Source organism: Zalophus californianus, chromosome 2 (genome assembly GCF_009762305.2).
Source record: "Zalophus californianus isolate mZalCal1 chromosome 2, mZalCal1.pri.v2, whole genome shotgun sequence".
NCBI classification, from domain to species: domain Eukaryota; kingdom Metazoa; phylum Chordata; class Mammalia; order Carnivora; family Otariidae; genus Zalophus; species Zalophus californianus.
In genome coordinates this window covers 102,025,775-102,044,538 of record NC_045596.1, presented here as the reverse complement: position 1 = coordinate 102,044,538, position 18,764 = coordinate 102,025,775, and the positions used below count along the sequence as shown (strand labels likewise).

The following is an 18,764-nucleotide window of genomic DNA, read 5'->3' as shown; positions in this document are numbered from 1 at the left end:
TGCTCTGCTTGACAAAGCTTTTGCTCTGGCAGGTAGCTGTCATTAACTGGGGCAAAGGAGCACCTTTTTCTAATTCACATAATAGTGCTGCGTGGGGCTAATGGTGGTTTTGGACACAAACCACCACCAATCTTTTGATAATACAAGTTTGATCACAACATTTTTTATTAACCTTTTCAATGGCTCTCCAATGCTTAAAGGAGAAAAGCAAGTCCAGATGATATTCAAGGTCCTTCGTATTTGTCTTACATACTTTTCTTATTTTATAGAATTATATTTCTAGAAGAAGTCATATTTCAACCTTTAACAAAATCTAGGACACACAATGTTCTTTTATGTATCTCTGCCTTTCTAACAGCCAGGAATGGTCTCTCCCCAGCCCCACTTGACTTAGGGAACTCCTATTCATCCATTAACACTCAGATCAACTACCCCCTCGCTCAAATCCAGTGTGAGTCATACCCTCTTCTTTCTCTCATAGTATTCTGCACATCATTAGATCATGCCACATGAACACATTATATGGAACTTAGTCATTTATATGTTTTCCCTTCAAAACTGTAGGTCTTATTCTAACTACCTGGAAAATAGAGTAACACAAATAAAGAAAAACATAGTTCCTAACTTCAAGTAGCTTATACTTATTTGGGAAGTTTGACAACAGGGTAACTAAAGATAATCACATATAAGATAAGGACACATAAAAATGTAAAGATGTTTCCTATCTGCTGCTTAGTTTGCTAAGTCACTGTCCATAAGAGCAGGCAAACCTTTACTAAAAATTCAGACATGTCAAAGAGAATAATGAAATGCTTTCAAAGACTCCTCAGTTGACTCCAAGGCATGAAGAGATCATAAAAAGTCCTTCAGGAGCAGTTGAAAGATTTGGTTTCTCGTCCTGGGTTTGTCACTTATTTGCTGTGGGACTTCGGAGAAATCCACTCTTCTTGTTTGGCTCTGGTGTGTTCCCATAGCATTAAGATACTCAAATAGATAATGTATACAAAAACACATTTGCAACCAGAAAATGCCACTTTAGGTGAAAGTTAAAACTGACATTTTTTGTTGGGAGACTGACAGATTCAACACATAAATCTGTGACTCAGCCACTCACTGGGATATAATGGGTGCTTTGCTGCACTCTGGGAAGTACAAAACCTGGCTTCCGCTTCAGGGAATCTTCCAGTTTGTCTGGGGAGATGAGGTGGCTGCTCGTATCAAAATAACTACGAGGAAAAAAGGTACGAAGAGCTAAACAAGTAAAACAGAAATCAGTGTAAAAGCGTTCAAAACGAGAAGCCACTTCTGGTGGGGTGGTCATGATGTTTTAATGACAAAGCAGTGATTTCACCAGGCTGTGTAAGAAAAGAGTATTCTGACATTCTGGGATATAGGATTTTAGGGTAAATGCACAAAGAGGAGTAGAGAGATAACAAGGACCTCAACTAAGAACAGCAGACCAGTGGGCTATAACAGTACGTATTCAGAGGGCAGTTTCTGATTAGGCAGGATGAGTATGTTGCAGAGAGTGTACAAGAGGTTGCTAAGTACTGTGGCACCCTGCTTCACTTTGGGGACAGGAACAGGGCTGCCAGGGTGCTCCCTAATAATATTAATCAGAGGGCCCAAGACCAGCTAACAGAGGGTCTTTATTATTATCTCAGATGTGTTGTTAGATAGAGTCAATCTATGCCAAATTCAAATACACTGATCTTGATTTTTAGTTTGGGAAAATTTGCCACAAGAGATTTCATGTAGGAAGAGTACAGACATCCGAAATGGTGATTTTTTTTTTCCTGTTTTCATTGTGTTGGAGAAAAGAGAGAGAATGTCAGAAGAAATATTAATCAGTGAGATAGAAAATTTAGTTCTCTCTTTCTAAAACTATAATAGTGTAAGCATGGTGACTAGAACCTTCTTGAATTAATGAGGCACACTGGAAGGTAATCTTTTATTTTTTTTAAAGATTTTATTTATTTGACAGAGAGAGAGCGAGAGAGGGAACACAAGCAGAGAAGTGGGAGAGGGAGAAGCAGGCTTCCCGCTGAGCAGGGAGCCCAACACGGGGCTCAATCCCAGGACCCTGGGATCATGACCTGAGCCAAAGGCAGACGCTCGCTTAACGACTGAGCCACCCAGGTGCCCCACAATGGAAGGTAATTTTTTAATGTCAAGCTGGCATTAAGACCTTGAGCTATTAGACCCAGAAAGGCAGAAACTACAAAACAAAATCTAGGGTAAGACACATGATTTTAGTAAAACAAAAATAGACTATATTTACATGAAATTAAAGCTTTTTAAAAACTTAGTGTGGAATGTATTTAATAAATTGCTTTAAGAGGACTTTCTAGTACTAGGTTCATTAAATTACTCTAAAAATCACCATTTTTTTTTTTTTAAAGTTGACAGAGAGATAGAGAGCACAAGTAGGCAGAGAGGCAGGCAGAGGGAGAGGGAGAAGCAGGCTCCCTGCTGAGCAAGGAGCCCAATGTGGGCCTTGATCCCAGGACCCTGAGATCATGACCTGAGCCGAAGGCAGCTGCTTAACCGACTGAGCCACCCAGGCACCCCTAAAAATCACCATATTAAGCAGATGTTATATTCTTTAGAAAAGAACAAGAAGCAATTCATTTATAACTTAGCTTTCAGATACATTATCTGGTTACTGAGGCAATGCAAAACATTGCCACCTTATAGCAACATCATCTAATACTTGAGTGGTAAATATAAAAACTGAACAGATAAGAGGAAGAAAGAATAAAGGAACGTAGCATTTATGAAGCACTCTTTATGTGTCAGGCACTGTTTCTTGGTGCTTTTATATTTGTTACCTCCTTTAACCCTCAAAACAATTTCAGTCACTTAGATAATTTAAAAATGAGAAAACTGAGGTCCAAAGAGGTTAAAATAACTTGCCTGAAACCACCCTGAAAGAAAAAGACTACAATTCTTTTAAAAGTCTACTCAAATGAGGGGTGCCTGTGTGGCTCAGTCGTTAAGTGTCTGCCTTCGGCTCAGGTCTTGATCTCAGGGTCCTGGAATCGAGCCCCGCATCGGGCTCCCCGCTCAGCGGGAAGCCTGCTTCTCCCTCTCCCCCACCTCTGTTCCCTCTCTCGCTGTGTCTCTCTCTGTCAAATAAATAAATAAAATCTTAAAAAAAAAAGTTTACTCAAATACAACATTAAAATTCTGTTTTGTTTTCCCTTTACTGCCTCTCTTGGAAGTTGAATCCTCAAATCTGGATGTATGAAACAAATGCTATGATTGCCTATATTATTTATAAAATATGCAGCTGATACCTGGCTCTTAGATATATATTATCAATTTCACTTGATGAGATAATCACTAACAGGAGGATAACATCCAAATGCAAGTAAACATTGAACTCCAATTTTACAGATACTAGGTGTGAGCCTGTGTCAGCAAATTCCTATACAGAGAGGAAATTATGTATCTTACTCGTCACCTCTGTTCCCAAGCACATGGCATATGGGTAATGGGCCGGGTTATGCCTTTCATGTGCACACATTTGTGACTGTTGATTTCCTGTTGGTGGGTAAGATAAAAGTTTTCCTAAAGTAACCCAGATAATTGGATAAAAGACAAATGAAAAAATGAAATGGAATCTGCTACAAATAACTTAAAAAACAAAAATCAAAGCAAAAGAAAACAATGGGTATAACCAAAAAAGACTTCTTATTTCCTCCTGAACTGAACTCCCATCTGCTTTTAAATGGCAACATGTTTTTCTATTAACTGGGAGCTACAGCCAAGAAGCCACAAAGACAATGAGGTTCTGGCCACCCGGGAGCGGCAGGCGCAGGGATGGCTGAAGGATGCTACTACCTGCTTCAGCCTCTCCTTGGAGGCTGCTCCCTTGTGACCCTATTGCCCTTCCAGCTGGCAACAAACTTCCCCTTGGGACTCGCCTGAGAATTAAAGAAATGCTTCAGTTCTCTGTCTACCCTCTTCAGGGAGGGAAAATGGAGTAACTCAGCAGGGTCTAAGGGGCCATTTGAAACACGGCCTGTGTAAACTTTTAAGAAACAATGTTGACTGGGCAGAATAAAGCACTAGGTTGAGAGAAAACATTTTTAAAAAGTAACTCCTCCATTTCAGTTATTAAAAGTACCCATATCATCTCCAACCACTCTATAGCTTTTTGTTGTTGTTGTAATTTATTTTTTTAAGTAAACTCTATGCCCAATGTAGGGCTTGAATTCATGACCCCACGGTCAAGAGTCACATGATCTACCTCTGAGCCAGCCTGGCCCCCCTCTCTATAGCTTTTTAATTAAAAATAAAGATAAAAAAATATTCACTACAGTTAAACATTTTTCTGTTTCTAAAACACAGACACCAGCGTCAGACATTTCCTCATCTCTGGCTCACCTGGCCAAATTCTTGTTCATACAGCTAAGACTGTACAGTTTAAATTAATATATAATATACAATATATTAATTATGTAAAACTGATGATAATACTCTCCTGTGAAGACAATGAATTTATCAGTATTTTCATTTTGTATCAAAAGTGGCCACTGAAACACTCTACATTTGAAAAAGTAGCTATGGCTGTAGCAAGGTGTATTGCTACAAAGTTAGAGGGCTCTCCTTATGATAATGACAAAGGGATGTCTATTCTTCCTAAATATAACTTTAAAAATCTTTTTTCTTTTTCAGTTTGTTAAATGCTTATTTAAGTATGTACTATGTAATAGGTTCTGTGCTGAAGGATCTGGCCTTACACTGAGGACGAAATAAATTAGTTACATCAGTGGTAAAGCACTGGATCTGTAGGAGTCAGGTGACTGAGGGTTCCAGGTTGAATCTGTCTTACTGCTAAAAAAAAAAAATAAAACTAATTTTGGCTTTCAACATTGCTGCACCATTTTCATTCTGAAGGAAAGAGGTGGGGGGAAAGATGGGATCTTATATTTTATTTGAAGCTAAATGCTGTCTGTCTTAAATTTCCTATTTATTTAATTTTAAGACTTAAGAAAATCATAGTTCTCTTGAAACAAAAGGGCACCTGTGTGAACTGCCTAAATAATCAGACAAAACAAAAACAAAAACAAAAAACAAAAAACAAAAACCCAAAACAAACAATATGGAACAAATCTGTCTGGCCCAAACTGAAAATTCCAGAACTACTAAGAAATAGCTCTGAATAAAATTTCTATGAAGTTGTAATAAAATATGGATTATAATTAGGATCAGGGTAGGGTATATTTCCCCCACCAACAATTATGGGACCCACAAATGTAATTCAAGGAGGGACAGAATTTTCTGCTACTTTTCCTTGTGACTATTTTTAGAAGATGTGATATAAAAATTAATCAGAAATGAATGTGCTTATATTACAGATTGAGTAAGACATGTACTCCATAAGAACTGGCGAGCTGCTCCAGTAATTTCTGGCACCAAATGAGTTTTTTCCTTTCAGCCAGACAGAATCTCATTGGCTTTGATTTTTGTTTTGCACTTCTATGCTAGTACCTACCATTATTTATTTCAAAGTGAGAAAGGCACATTTCTACCTTGCTAACTGCTCTTCCACTTTACTCAGCTCAAGTGGAAGATTTACAGTTTCTTCTCTTTGCTGTTTCCTGTAAACTGACATATCACACATACGATGCCTACTCTTGGTCTCATAACCAAAACTGAATTCTAGAAATGCTGGAGCAGTCAGTTAACAGCAACTATATGTTCATTTTAACTTAATGGACTGTCATGTCAAGAAGATGATCATAAGGATTATTTTTTCAGATAGGACTTAAAAACGTATGTACTTCAACTGCTTCTCAAGGTTCTTTCTATATGACTTTTATTCCTCTCTCAGTGAAAATGAAAAACGTACAGGGGGAAAATCAAATATACATAGTTCATAGTTGAGACAAAACAATGAGGAGATTTGGGATTTATTTTAGTTGTTAGCTATGACTGAATGATACACTCACTCCAATTCTACATGTAAATTTACCCACAATACTCTTTGAGTACACTAATATTATGTAGTAATCTCTTTGGTTTTCACAGAGGACAGATTATAAACAATAGCAAGCAGACAGAATGTGAAGTCTGTCTGATGGATAATTCAGAATAAAAAGAATTTATAATTTCTTATTTAAAAAGATATTAATTTCCCAGTACAAATACCTATTAGTGGTATTCAGAAGATATTTCTGTGTTGAGGACTACAGCCTGTCCTTTATTGAGAAATGCATGTAGAAAAGATGCACGATTATTTTAATTAGAATTTTATTTTGTAAATAAAAATGGCCTAAGCAAAAAGTTGCCATGGAGAGGAAAAAATGTTTACCTGCCATACTTGAAAACTTTCATTTTTTCACAGAGGTCTTACTGTTCTTATTGAGAGTATACTTTCACAGCTAAGGGTAGATTATAGATTGTCCCCTTTAGAGTTATTATTATTTATTTATTTTTAAATTTTATTTATTTGAGAAAGCAAGAGTGTGCATGTTCGAGAGAGAAAGAGAGAGAGAGCGCATGTGTGAGAGCAGACTCCCCACAGAGCAGGGAGCCCGACGTGGGACTCGGTCCCAGAACCCTGGGATCATGACCTAAGCTGAAGGCAGATGCTTAACTGACTGAGCCACCCAGGCACCCTCTTTTACCGTTGTGTTTTTGTTTTTGTTTTTTTTTTAAGATTTTATTTATTTATTTGACAGAAAGAGAGACAGTGAGAGAAGGAATACAAGCAGGTGGAATGGGAGAGGGAGAAGCAGACTCCTCGCTGAGCAGGGAGCCCCATGTGGGGCTCGATCTCAGGACCCTGGGATCATGACCTGAGTCGAAGGCAGACACTTAATGACTGAGCCACCCAGGTGCCCCTCTCTTGCCGTTTTCACGAGAGAATTTTTGTTAATACATAAGTAGACTGACATAATTTTCCAAGATGATAAACTATGGTAATAATACAATCTCTCTGCCAATTCTTATACTTCTGAGCACTTGCATGATATACTAATTTCATTTTTATGATTTCTGTAAGAAAACAGTATGTAAAGTTTGTTTCATTTCCATTTGATAGGTCAAGAAATCAAAGTTCAGAGAAGCTGAATGGTTGGAAGTTGATGTATCAAGAAACCCCAAAGAAGAAACTTCTACTTCTAGTCCAGTGTTCTCCCTACTATATCATGTTAATTCTCTGAAGACTACATTTTGAGAAGTAATAGAAGACAGGTAAAAAAAAAAACAGATATAATAGAGGCCAGTAAAATGTAATTTAATTTAGTGATTACCTGTCATATAGTGCATTTCCTGTTTTAAGATTTCTTAACATACAGTTTATTTAAAACAGTTGGTATCAAGCAGTCTTTTTTGCTAATGACCCCAACTCACTGCTTTCCGGCCACCAAGGTATTTTGAGCAGAACTATCTTACCTCTGCTCCTGAATATGTATCTGTTTGGAGGATGAGTTCATCCAGATCCACATCATTACTGATTGGCATAGAGTGAAACTGCAGGTTAAATATTTCCCTTCTTGTTGCTGCATCTGGTAAAGGCACATAGATGATTCTGTCAATTCTTCCAGGCCGCATCAAAGCCTGTAAAGAAGATGAGATAATGCAGATTAAGCAAGCTCAAGACTGACATTCCACATGAAAGGTACCAAAGAGAGGGGATGTCTAGAATCTCATGAATAACCCACTATTACCCATAATTAGTACATAAAACAAGTACTAGTGATTCTATAATCTATTTCAAAGATTCAAACAAATCAACAATGTTCAGAGTACTTTTGAAAGTAGCAAAGCAATACTTCTGAGAGGCTTTCTGCTTCTCAGCAACTGTCAGGTCAATAAAAGATGGCTATTTTCTCTTAGGGAAATGTGTAATATGACTTGTATTCATTATATCAAAAGACTTTTTTTTGGAACTTCCTGCAATAACTCTTAAAATATGGGTTAAGCTGTTTCAGAGAGCCCTCAAAATAGCACAGCTCTGATAAAAGAATACTTCTAGAGCTGAAAGTAGTCAAATGAACTTCCCTCATATTTTACTGGAGGCTAATGCCTAAATTATCTTAGAGCTAATGAACTCATCTATTCAGGAAACTTTATTGAGCATGCACTATATACCAGACATTGTTCTTGGTACTAGAAAATAGTATGAATAAGATAGATATGTGTAAAAGTGATTGTGGTGATGATTACATATGTCTGTGGATATACTAAAAGCCACTGAATTGTGTATTTTAAATGGGTTAAATTTGTTATGTAAATTCTTTCTCAATAAAGTTATTAAAACAGATATGGGTCTAAAATGTGTGTGTGTATTAAGGGGCTGGGGCAACTTTTAGCTGGGGTGGTGTGAGAAAGTCTCTCTGAGGAGGTAACTTATGCAGATACCCAAAGGAGCCAACTTTAGAAAGATATGGGAGGAGGAGAATTCAAGGTATCATGTACAAAGAGCAAGAATGACTGATATGTTCCAGGGGGAGAAAAAAAATCTGTGGTAGAGTGAATAAAGGGAAAAGCGGTAGGAAATGAGGTCCTATAGTCATAGGCAGATCATAACACCATAAAAGACATGGTAAAGAGTCTGGACTGTATTCTCCTTGTAAAGAGAAGTCATTAGAAAGTTTTAAGTAGAAGGTGAATTGGTAAGATTTACATTAAAAGATCACTCATGGGATGATATCAAAAGGTCTAATTTGTGTAACTACAGTCCCAGAAGGAAAGGAAAGAGAAGATGGGGCAGAAAAAATACTTGAAGAAGAATGAGCCAAAATTTCTCCAAATTAGTAAACAAACAAATTTACACAATCAAGCTCAGTGAATTCAGAATAAAATAAATATAAAGAAAACCACACCTAGACATGTCATAGCAAACTGCTGGAAACCAAAGACAAAATCTTGAAAGCTGCCAGACTGAATACAGGGAACAATAATTTGAATCACCAAGGACTCTCAATCAAAACAATGAAGGGCAGAAACCAGCAGAACAACATCTTTAAAGTGCTGAAAGAATAAAAATGTCATTCTAGAATTCTAGTACCAGGTGAAAATATTCTTTAATAATGAAGGAAAGGGGCACCTGAGTGGCTCAATCGGTTAAGCACCTGCCTTCGGCTCGGGTCATGATCCTGGAGTCCCCAAATCGAGCCCCACATCAGGCTCCCTGCTCAGCAGGGATTCTGCTTCTCCCTCTACCCCTCATCCCCTCACCCTGCTCTCTTGTGCTCTCTCTCCCAAATAAATAAATAAAATCTTAAAAAAAAAATGAAGGAAAAATTAAGTCATTTTCAGATAAAAGAAACCAAGAAAACTTGTTTCTAGCAGAACGGCATTACAGAAAATGCTAAATGATGTTCTTCAGATTAAAGGGAAATGACATAAGATGGAAAATTGAATCTTCAGGAAGAAATGAAGAGCACTGGGAATGAAACACTACAAAACTGTACATGCCTTCCACTTCCAAAAAATTATTCTTGTTGCTGACATAATAAAAAAAAAATGGCATTTCTTGAAGATTTAAGAGACACTTATAAATAGTGAAACACAGCACATTTCTATATGTGCACTTTTGAATAAAATACCCAGAAAAAAGGTTTGATAGAAGTAAATACAGAAAATAAGAAGACAGGGACTCTAACATGAACATCTTCTAGTTAAAGAAACAAAAAACAAAAACCCTGAAAATGTAGCTGATACCACACATAAAACATTATAGAAAATACAAACATCAAAACCTCATATGGTTGCATGGTAGAATTTAAGTCTTAGAGAATCAGCACACGCATGCGTGCATGCACACACACAAACACACAAACACAAATCATGATATTCTGTAAGTAATAAACTGTGAGTAATAAGTTGTCCTCTGTCTCTGACCCAAGAATCTCATGTCTTTAGCCAAGTCCCCATGAAATTGTGGCAGGCTAACTTGTTAGCTTTCAAATAGGGTAAAGTCTCAGAACCTTTATAGTTCTTGACATGTATGTTCCTAATAATGGAGCCTCAAAATAATATAAAGCAAAAATTGACAGGATTAAAGAGATAAAAAGATAATTCCACAATCACAGTATGAGATTTTAACTCTTCTCTTAGCAATTACAGAACAACTAGAAAACAAATCAGTAAAGATAGGAAGGACTGAGGATCTGAACAAGACTATCAATCCCTGTGACCTAACTGATATTTATTTATGGACCATTATACCCAACAACTGCAGAACACATATTTTTTTCAAGTTTACATGGTATAATCAGCTCATATGATAAGCCATTAAACAAAACCCAACAAATTCAAAAGGACTGAAATCATACAAAGTAGTGCTCTGACTACAAGAGGGTAAATTAGAATAAATAACAGTCAGGCATAGAGGAAAACCTCAAGCACATGAAAATTAAACAACACCCTTCTAAATAAACCACAGGTCAAAGAAGAAATCATGAGGAAATTAGAAAGTGTTTCAAGTTGAATGATAATGCAAATCTAACATAACAAGATTTGTGGAATATAGTTAAAAGCAGTGTTAGAGACAAATTTATAACTTTAAATGTTTATGGTAGGAATGAATTCCAAAATTAATGACCTAAGGTTCAAGAGTTAAGTACAAGGAAGGAAATAATAAAGATGAGAGCAGAAATCAATGAAATAGGAAACAACAGAGAAAATTGAAAGTCAAGGGTAGTTCTCTGGAAAGATTTTTTTTTAAGATTTATTGATTTATTTGAGAGAAAGAGAGAGAGAGAGAGAGAGAGAGAGAGAGCACATGAATGTGGGGAGGGGCAGAGGGAGAGAATCTCCAAGCAGACTTCATGCTCAGTGCAGAGCCCAATGTCGGGCTTAATCTCAAGACCCATGAGATCATGACCTGAGCCGAAATCTGGAAAGATTTTAAAAAACTGATTAAATTCTAATTAGATTGAACAAGGATAAAAAGAGAACAAATCACCAACATCAGAAATGGAAGAGAAGTTATCACTCAGATCCTACAGATAACAAAAAGAATAATAAGAGAACACTATGAACAACTTTATAACAATAAATTCAACAACTTTGATAAAAAAATAAGTTTCTTAAAAAATCCAGTTGTCAAAATGGACACAAAATGAAATTAAAAAAATCAGAATGACCTTATATTTATTTTTTAAATGGAACTGAATTAAAAATTTAATTTATTATGACTTTTACACCTAGGCCTAGATGGTTTCACTTCTGAATTCTATTAGAGAAGAAATAACACCAAGATTGTACAACCATTTCAGAATAAAGAGAAGAGAACACTTCCCAAGTTGTTTTAGAAGGCCAACATAATACTAACTCCAAAACCTAACAAAGATATCACAAAAAATGAAAATTACAGATTAATGACCCTCATGGACACAGACCCAAAAATACTTTAAAAATATTAGCAAATAGAATCTCACAATGTATAAAATGAATAAATCATCTTAACCAAATCCAATTGGTATAATTCACCATATTAACAGAATAAAGGAGGAAATTCACATGATCTTTTTAGTATGCACAAAAAAGCTTTATGACAAAATTCAAGACCCACTCATGTTAAGAAATCTTCAGCAAATTAGTAATAGAAGAGAACTTCAATATGAGAGGTGGTATCTAGAAAAACCAACAGCTAATATCATAATTAATGTTGAAATATTGAATGCTTTCTATCAAGAACAAGGTAAAAACTCACCACTTCTACTGAAAAATATAATAGAGGTAATAGTCTTTATGAAAAGACAAAAACTGGGGGGGGGGGAAGACATAGAGAACTTGGAAGAAGAAAAGGTAAAACTATCCTCATTTGAAGACGACATGATTTTTTATGTAGAAATACTAAGGAATCTACAAAACTACTAGCAAGATTACAGAATACAAGTTTATTATAAAAAATTGTATTTTATATATTAAGCAGTAAACTAATAGAAAATGAAGTTTTAAAAATCCACTTTATGAGAATACATGAAAAGCATAAAACATAAAAGACAGGAATAAAATTAATGAACACTTCACTGGAAACTAGAACACTATTGAGAAAAATTAGAGAGCTACATAAAGAGAGATACAACATGTTTGTGAATTAGAAGACTCAATATTAAGATATTCGTTCTTTTCAAATTTATCTATAGACTCAATGTAATTCCAATAAAAATTTCACAAGAGCTTTTTTAAAAAAACTGACAAACATTATAAAATTTATATGGAAATGCAAATGAGAATAGTGAAAGCAAGTCAAAAAAGAAAAAGTTGAAGGGCTTATACTACTGATTTCAAAACTTATAATGCTAAAAAAAACCAAGACAGTGTGAAAAGGTCCAGTGGAGATAAATATAGATCAACAGAACAGATAAGAGAGTCCATAATGGTTTTTATTCTTAAGGCATTCAACTAGGAAAGGAAAGCATTAAGAAAATAATGCTGTAACAATTAGACACTCATATATATTTATTTATAAAAAAGATTTATTATTTTATTTATTTTTTAAAAAGATTTTATTTATTTATTTGTCAGAGAGAAAGAATGTACAAGCAGGGGGAGCAGCAGACAGAGGGAGAAGCAGGCTCCCTGCTGAGCAAGGAGCCTCTTGCGGGACTTGATCCCAGGACCCTGGGATCATGACCTGAGCCGAAGGCGGACACTTAACCGACTGAATCACCCAGGCGTCCCTTATTATTTTATTTTAGAGAGAGAGAGAGAGAGAGCTGGATGCTTAGCCAACTATGCCACCCAAGTGCCCCTAGATACTCATATTTTAAAAATGAGCACTGATCCTTATTTGACATTTCAAAAATTAACCTGACATGGATCATAAACCTCAATGTATGAGCTAAAACTACAAACTTCTAGAAGCATAAAAAATTAACAAACTGGTCTTTAAAAAATTAAATTTTTTTCTCTTCAAAAGATACCTTTAAGAAAATAAAAAAGCAAGCTACAGACCGGGATAAAATGTCAATAGGCATATCCGACAAAAAAATTTTGGATCAAAAATATATAAAGAACCCTTAAGAATAAATAAGAACACAACCAACAGAAAATGGGGAAAAATCTGAACAGAATTTCATAAAGGAAACGATATGGTTGGGAAGTAAGTAAATGAAAAGATGTTCAACATCACTAGTTATCAGATCAAAGCAAATTTAAACCACAATGTGATGACATCATTACATACTTATAAAAATGACTAAAGTTAAAGACACTGACAATACCAAAGATTGAAAAAGGATACAGAAGCAACAAGAACTTGTACACTGTTAATGGGAATATAAAATACAACAACCACTTTGGAAAACTGTCAGTTTCTATAAAAGTTAAACATTTCCCACCATAACAACCTAGCTACTCTACTCTTAGGCATTTACCCAAGAGGAACAAAAACACATCCAGACTTGCACATGGATGTTCATAGCAGTTTTATTCACAACAGCCTCGAACTGTAAACAACCCAAATGTCCACCAATTCATGCATGGATAAACAAAGTATGTATACACCTATAAGCGAACACTAATTGGCAATAAAAATGAACAAACTACCAATACACTTAACAACATGCATGAGGCCTCAAATCATTTTGTTGAGTTAAAGAAATCAGATATGAAAGAATATATATAATTCTATTTATCTAAAATATTAGAAAAAGCCAATCTAATCTATAATTACAAAAAGCAGACCAGTGGTAGTTTGAAACCTGGGACAGAAGAAAAGATGGATTATCAAGGGGGCAAAAGCAATCTTTTGGGGTTGACTGAAATATTCTATACCTTGATTGCAAATGTGGTATCACAGGTTTATATATATGTTTACATTAATTGTACACTTTAAGTTGATGCAGTTTATTGAGGGATAAATAAAGCTGATTAAAAAAAGTAGTAACTTGTATTTGTTAGATTCTCAGTATTTATCAAACAATCAGTAAATTCAAGGGCATTGGAGATGTTCTTAGATTGTCTCTATCTGGAAAGATTATCTCCTCAACTAAGCAGTTTGAAAAAAGTCATGCACAAGTGGTCAATAAAACAAAAATAAAAGAAGAAGTGGTCAATAAGAGAAGAAATACTTATTTAATAACATCAATTTTTTATGATTTGGCCATGATGATAGATTGGCAGGTATCACAACCATTTAAATCCTATAGTCAACTCTTTCTCTCTCTTTTTAAAAATTTGCTTTATCATGTTTCTGTTTAGAGTTCTAAATCGATTGTTAAAACTCATGGGATCAATTCCATTATATCTCATACCAGTGCTTCATAAAATACTCCAGTAAATGTTAACAGGTGTAATACAGAAACAGATTTTCTTATTAAATAATTTTTTGGGAAACAATGGGTAGAAGCAAAATTAAACAGGTTTCCTTCCATATGCAAAAATTTTTGGAACCCATACTAATAGATATTACAAATTTCCAAGAGAAGACTACAGTAGTATATGCAAATTTTATCCAAAATTCTAATCGTAAAACATCTCAAAAGTTAATATTCCATTTTCACTTTGGAGAATGCTGGTGTGTACTTTCTGCATATGTCTCAATATCTATAATATGGTGAATGTCTACCAGATAACTATTAATTCTTAAATTATATATAAATTGGCAAGCAAAAAGTCAATTAACAAATACACAGTAAAGATAACTTGCTTTGCTTAAAAATGACTGTTTTAATTATTTGTAGACTATTCTCCACACCCAACAATAGAACATTAGGTAAAAATGATGCATGATCAGCTTCCTTGAAATGTACTTTATAATTAAGTACTCAAACTGCATGTCAATTATGGGGAGTCACTTCTCCCCTACCTAAAACAAACACAGGATTCAGTAAATTAGAATGATTCTGGTAAATATATGTTTTAAAATTATTAAAAATGTTAGTTAAGGCAAATAACATTAATGTTTATATGGCCCTTAAGAATCTATAAAGCACTTTTCACATACTGTATTTTACTTACTATTTCTCCAAATCCTGTGTGAAGTAGTTATTGTCATACCCTCGTTAAGAAAAAGGAAATGAAGCCCAAGAACACACAACAAATGGCACAAAGTAGGCTGGATGTTGAATCACTTCTCTTTTTACTTTATTATCCTACCAGGACAATGATACACAGTATAGATGGACAAATGAAAAAAACTCTTGTTCTGAAATACGATATAGGTAACAAAAGAAATTTAAATAATTCTTGCATCAAAAAGTTATCCTTTTTACCCTTAGGGAAAACTCATATTCTAGGCTATTTTAAAATTTCCTTTCTAATAGTTGAAAGAACAACACAGCAAAGGATATAAAGCACACGTCATCTAAGTCACTCGAACAACATTCAACATGCATCTGTGCCCCCCCTCCCCCCCGCCACCGCCAAGTTGTAACTGTCCCTGGGCAGTGCAGGTTGAGTACACTTCAATGATTATAACATTGTCTGGGCCAACAGCCAGAGCTGGTCTTTTTCTGGTCTGATCTTGTCAGTGAAAGTTAGCTTAAAAAAATAGTAGGAAAGAGCTTTCCTTCCTGTAGAACCCTGAATGAGTTAAACACCCCTTCCTAGAATTTCTTTAAAAATACTCTTCTGGGATATTAGGGTGGAAGAATGTATTCTGAATGATGGCATGTTCTGTTATTTTAAAATCAACACATGACAACTCTCAATGAAAAAATAAGCCAAGTCTTCCTAATACTACTCTGAGCCCTTCTAGCCCCAAGGTCATAGATACTGTGGCTACTACCTTAAAACTCTATTTAAAAATATTATAGGGCAAACTGCCTTTTCAAGAGAACTTACTCAAGACCTTGGCAAGTCCCTACATCTCAGCCCTAGTCTCTTCAAGTGTGAGAAGGCAGTTCTTTACTCAGAGATGGCTGTGTATATCTGACAAGAATTCTCCTCAAAATATACAGATGAAGAAACATCCCTGCACAATTTTGTTAAATAATTCCAGAAAGTTTTCACCTGAAATGTGCTTGTGCACCCAAGACTATGAATTATTAGATAAACTTTTATATAAGGTTCCAACCCTGATTCTAGCACTCCATTTAGTATCTTTCCCAAGGAAACGCCCACAGCTTATGTTACATGGTCATTACTGAAAATGTGTTATTATTATTTTAGTGATTACACCAATTAATTAAACTAATACCATTATCTTTTCTTCTTCTGACCTTTACAAAAAGGACTTAAAAGCATTTCTGGTATTGCATATTAAGGATTCTTAATGATCCAACTCTATTACCACAGTTACAGGGCTACCTTTTCCTTTTTATAAATTCTGAAATTTGACACTTATAATTTCATATTCTATTAAATGCTCAAATCTAATTCAGTTAGCATAGAAATACTTGTTCACACCAAGGCATTAAAATAGACCCTTTGAAAAAATCAGGTCCCATGACTCCCATTCATTTCAAATGATCAACAGGGTGTGTATGTGACTGTAGGGAGTGCCTTCCTCTAAGGAAAGAAAAGCAGCACTGAGTCTTCACATTTTACTCTAATAAAAACATATCAATGTATCATGATTCATGGAGAAAATAGTTCCAGAAACTGGGAAGAGGTGGATCCTTGGTAACAGCTCTAATTTATTTAAAAGAAACCCTGAACTTATTCTAGGCATCTCCCTCTCCTTCTAAATTTGACAGATAGGCAATAGGCATGGTTAATGCTATTTCTGAATTCTCTCTTAAAATGGTCATTTCTCCTCCATCTTCTTTACTACATATTTATGTGTTTGTTTACTGCTGTCTTCCCAACAGACTGTAGGCTGTATATAATGGCAGGTATCACATTCTTTTATTCAACACTGTAAACTCGGCAACAGCACATACAAGGCACTCAATATAGTCAAGACAACACATTCTCTTGTCTAGAATATCTTAAGTGCCTTGCTAGTTGTTTTTCTGCATGTAGTCTTATTCTTTCCTTCTCCCTCTCCTGACCTACATCAGTGCTAAAGTGATCATTCTTTTTTTTTTTTAAGATTTATTTATTTTTTTATTTGACAGTGAGAAAGAGAGAGGCAGGCAGAGGGAGAGGGAGAGGGAGAAGCAGGCTCCCCGCTGAGCAGAGAGCCCAATTGGGGGTCGATTCCAGAACCCCGGGATCATGACCTGAACCGAAGGCAGACACTTAATGGACTGAGCCACCCAGGCGCCCCAAAAGTGATCATTCTTATACTGCAAATACTGTAACCTATTTTATAACCATTTAATGGCACTTTAAGGGAAAGAGTCAAGCTCATAGGCTTTCAGGTCTCTATAATTTTGCTGTAACTCTCCTACCTTACCTGCAGCTATCTAAGTGCACCTAAGCACTCACAGTTAGCCAAAATCACCATGCTGCTCTCCGCGTCCTTGTCCTCACACATATTTCTCTCTCTGCTCAGACTATTTTCTCTTCTGGTCTATCTGACAAATTCTACTTCTTGTTCAAGTCTCAGCTTAAAAGTCTTCTCTTTATAACCTTCTATGACTCTACCAGGTACATATAACTTGTAATTTGGCATACATGTTAAAAGTGAGGATAAAAAAACTCACCCTAACTGGGTTAAAATTCTAACTCCCCCATTTATTAGCTGTGTGTGTGGACAGATCATTTAAACCTGTTGGTACCTTAAAATCCTTAACAGTCCTCGTCTCTACTCAGAAGATGGCTCTATGAATTGAATAATATAATCTATATAAAGTGCTCAGCACAATGCTTGGCACATGGCATGGGTGCTTCAATTAAGATGCTATTATCATCATTACTGTTCCTGTATAATTATCCCTAGGACTTGACCGAGCTCCTTAAACATAGGAAATGCTTGTTATCTTTCGATACTAGCACATGGTAGACATTAATGTTCTTTGAATGAATGAAAGAATAAATGTTCCAAAACTATGAGATTAGAATGTTAGAAAGGTAGGCTTAATTAAAACACAGATTTTTGTTTAAGATTTATTTATTTATTTGGGGGGGAGGGGCAGAGAGAATCTTAAGCAGACTCCCTGCAGAGCACAGAGCCTAATATGGGGCTCGATCTCATGACCCTGAGATCACGACCTGAGCCAAAACCAGAGTCCAACACTTAACTGACTATGCCACCCAGGCGTCCAAAGCACAGATTCTTGATGTCTATTTCTAAATCTCAATGTTAAAAAGGGTTGCTATTTAACAACCCTACTTGCTTTTTCCTCTCCCTGCTTTTTATCATAGCCCCTGAAATGCTCAATTCACAGCCCTTTCGTAATAGAGAAAGGAGAACTTATAGCAACATGCTTGCTCTCTTCAATAGAAATCTGATAAAGGGTGGGCGCCTGGGTGGCTCAGTCGTTAGGCGTCTGCCTTCAGCTCAGGTTATGATCCCAGGGTCCTGGAATCAAGCCCTCCATCGGGCTCCCTGCTCGGCGGGAGGTCTCCTTTTCCTTCTCCCACTCCCCCTGCTTGTGTTCCCTCTCTCGCTGTGTCTCTCTCTGAAGAAAGAAAAGAAAGAAAAGAAAAAGAAAGAAAGAAAGAAAGAAAGAAAGAAAGAAAGAAAGAAAGAAAGAAAGATCGATCTGATAAAGGAATCACTAAAAGAGAGGAGGCCCTAGAACATGCGTGTATTTATTAAATCTTTCCATGTTGCTGGCCCACATTACTTAGCCTAGAGATGGACATAGTTGACTTCTGGAAATGTTTTTTATCTTTGACTTTAGCTACTATCTTCAAAAATTTTTATTTCCAACTTTATTGAGGAATAATTGACAAATATAATTGCATATATTTAAGTGTACAACATGATTTGATATACATATACATTATGAAATGATTAC

At 35.7% G+C, this 18,764-nt stretch overlaps 1 protein-coding gene across 3 annotated transcripts in view; it reads right to left on the bottom strand.

Moving 5' to 3' along the window:
* SPATA5 (spermatogenesis associated 5) overlaps positions 1 to 18,764 on the bottom strand; it is a 331,633-nt gene that overhangs the window by 68,373 nt on the left and 244,496 nt on the right. For 2 of the 3 annotated variants that reach the window (XM_027599262.1, XM_027599263.1), the window contains one exon: positions 7,408 to 7,572. In XM_027599262.1, the coding sequence (XP_027455063.1) occupies positions 7,408 to 7,572 (165 nt within the window). Of the gene's footprint in view, positions 1 to 7,407; positions 7,573 to 18,764 lie in introns of those variants that run through there. The other variant, XM_027599265.1, reaches the window with a different exon arrangement.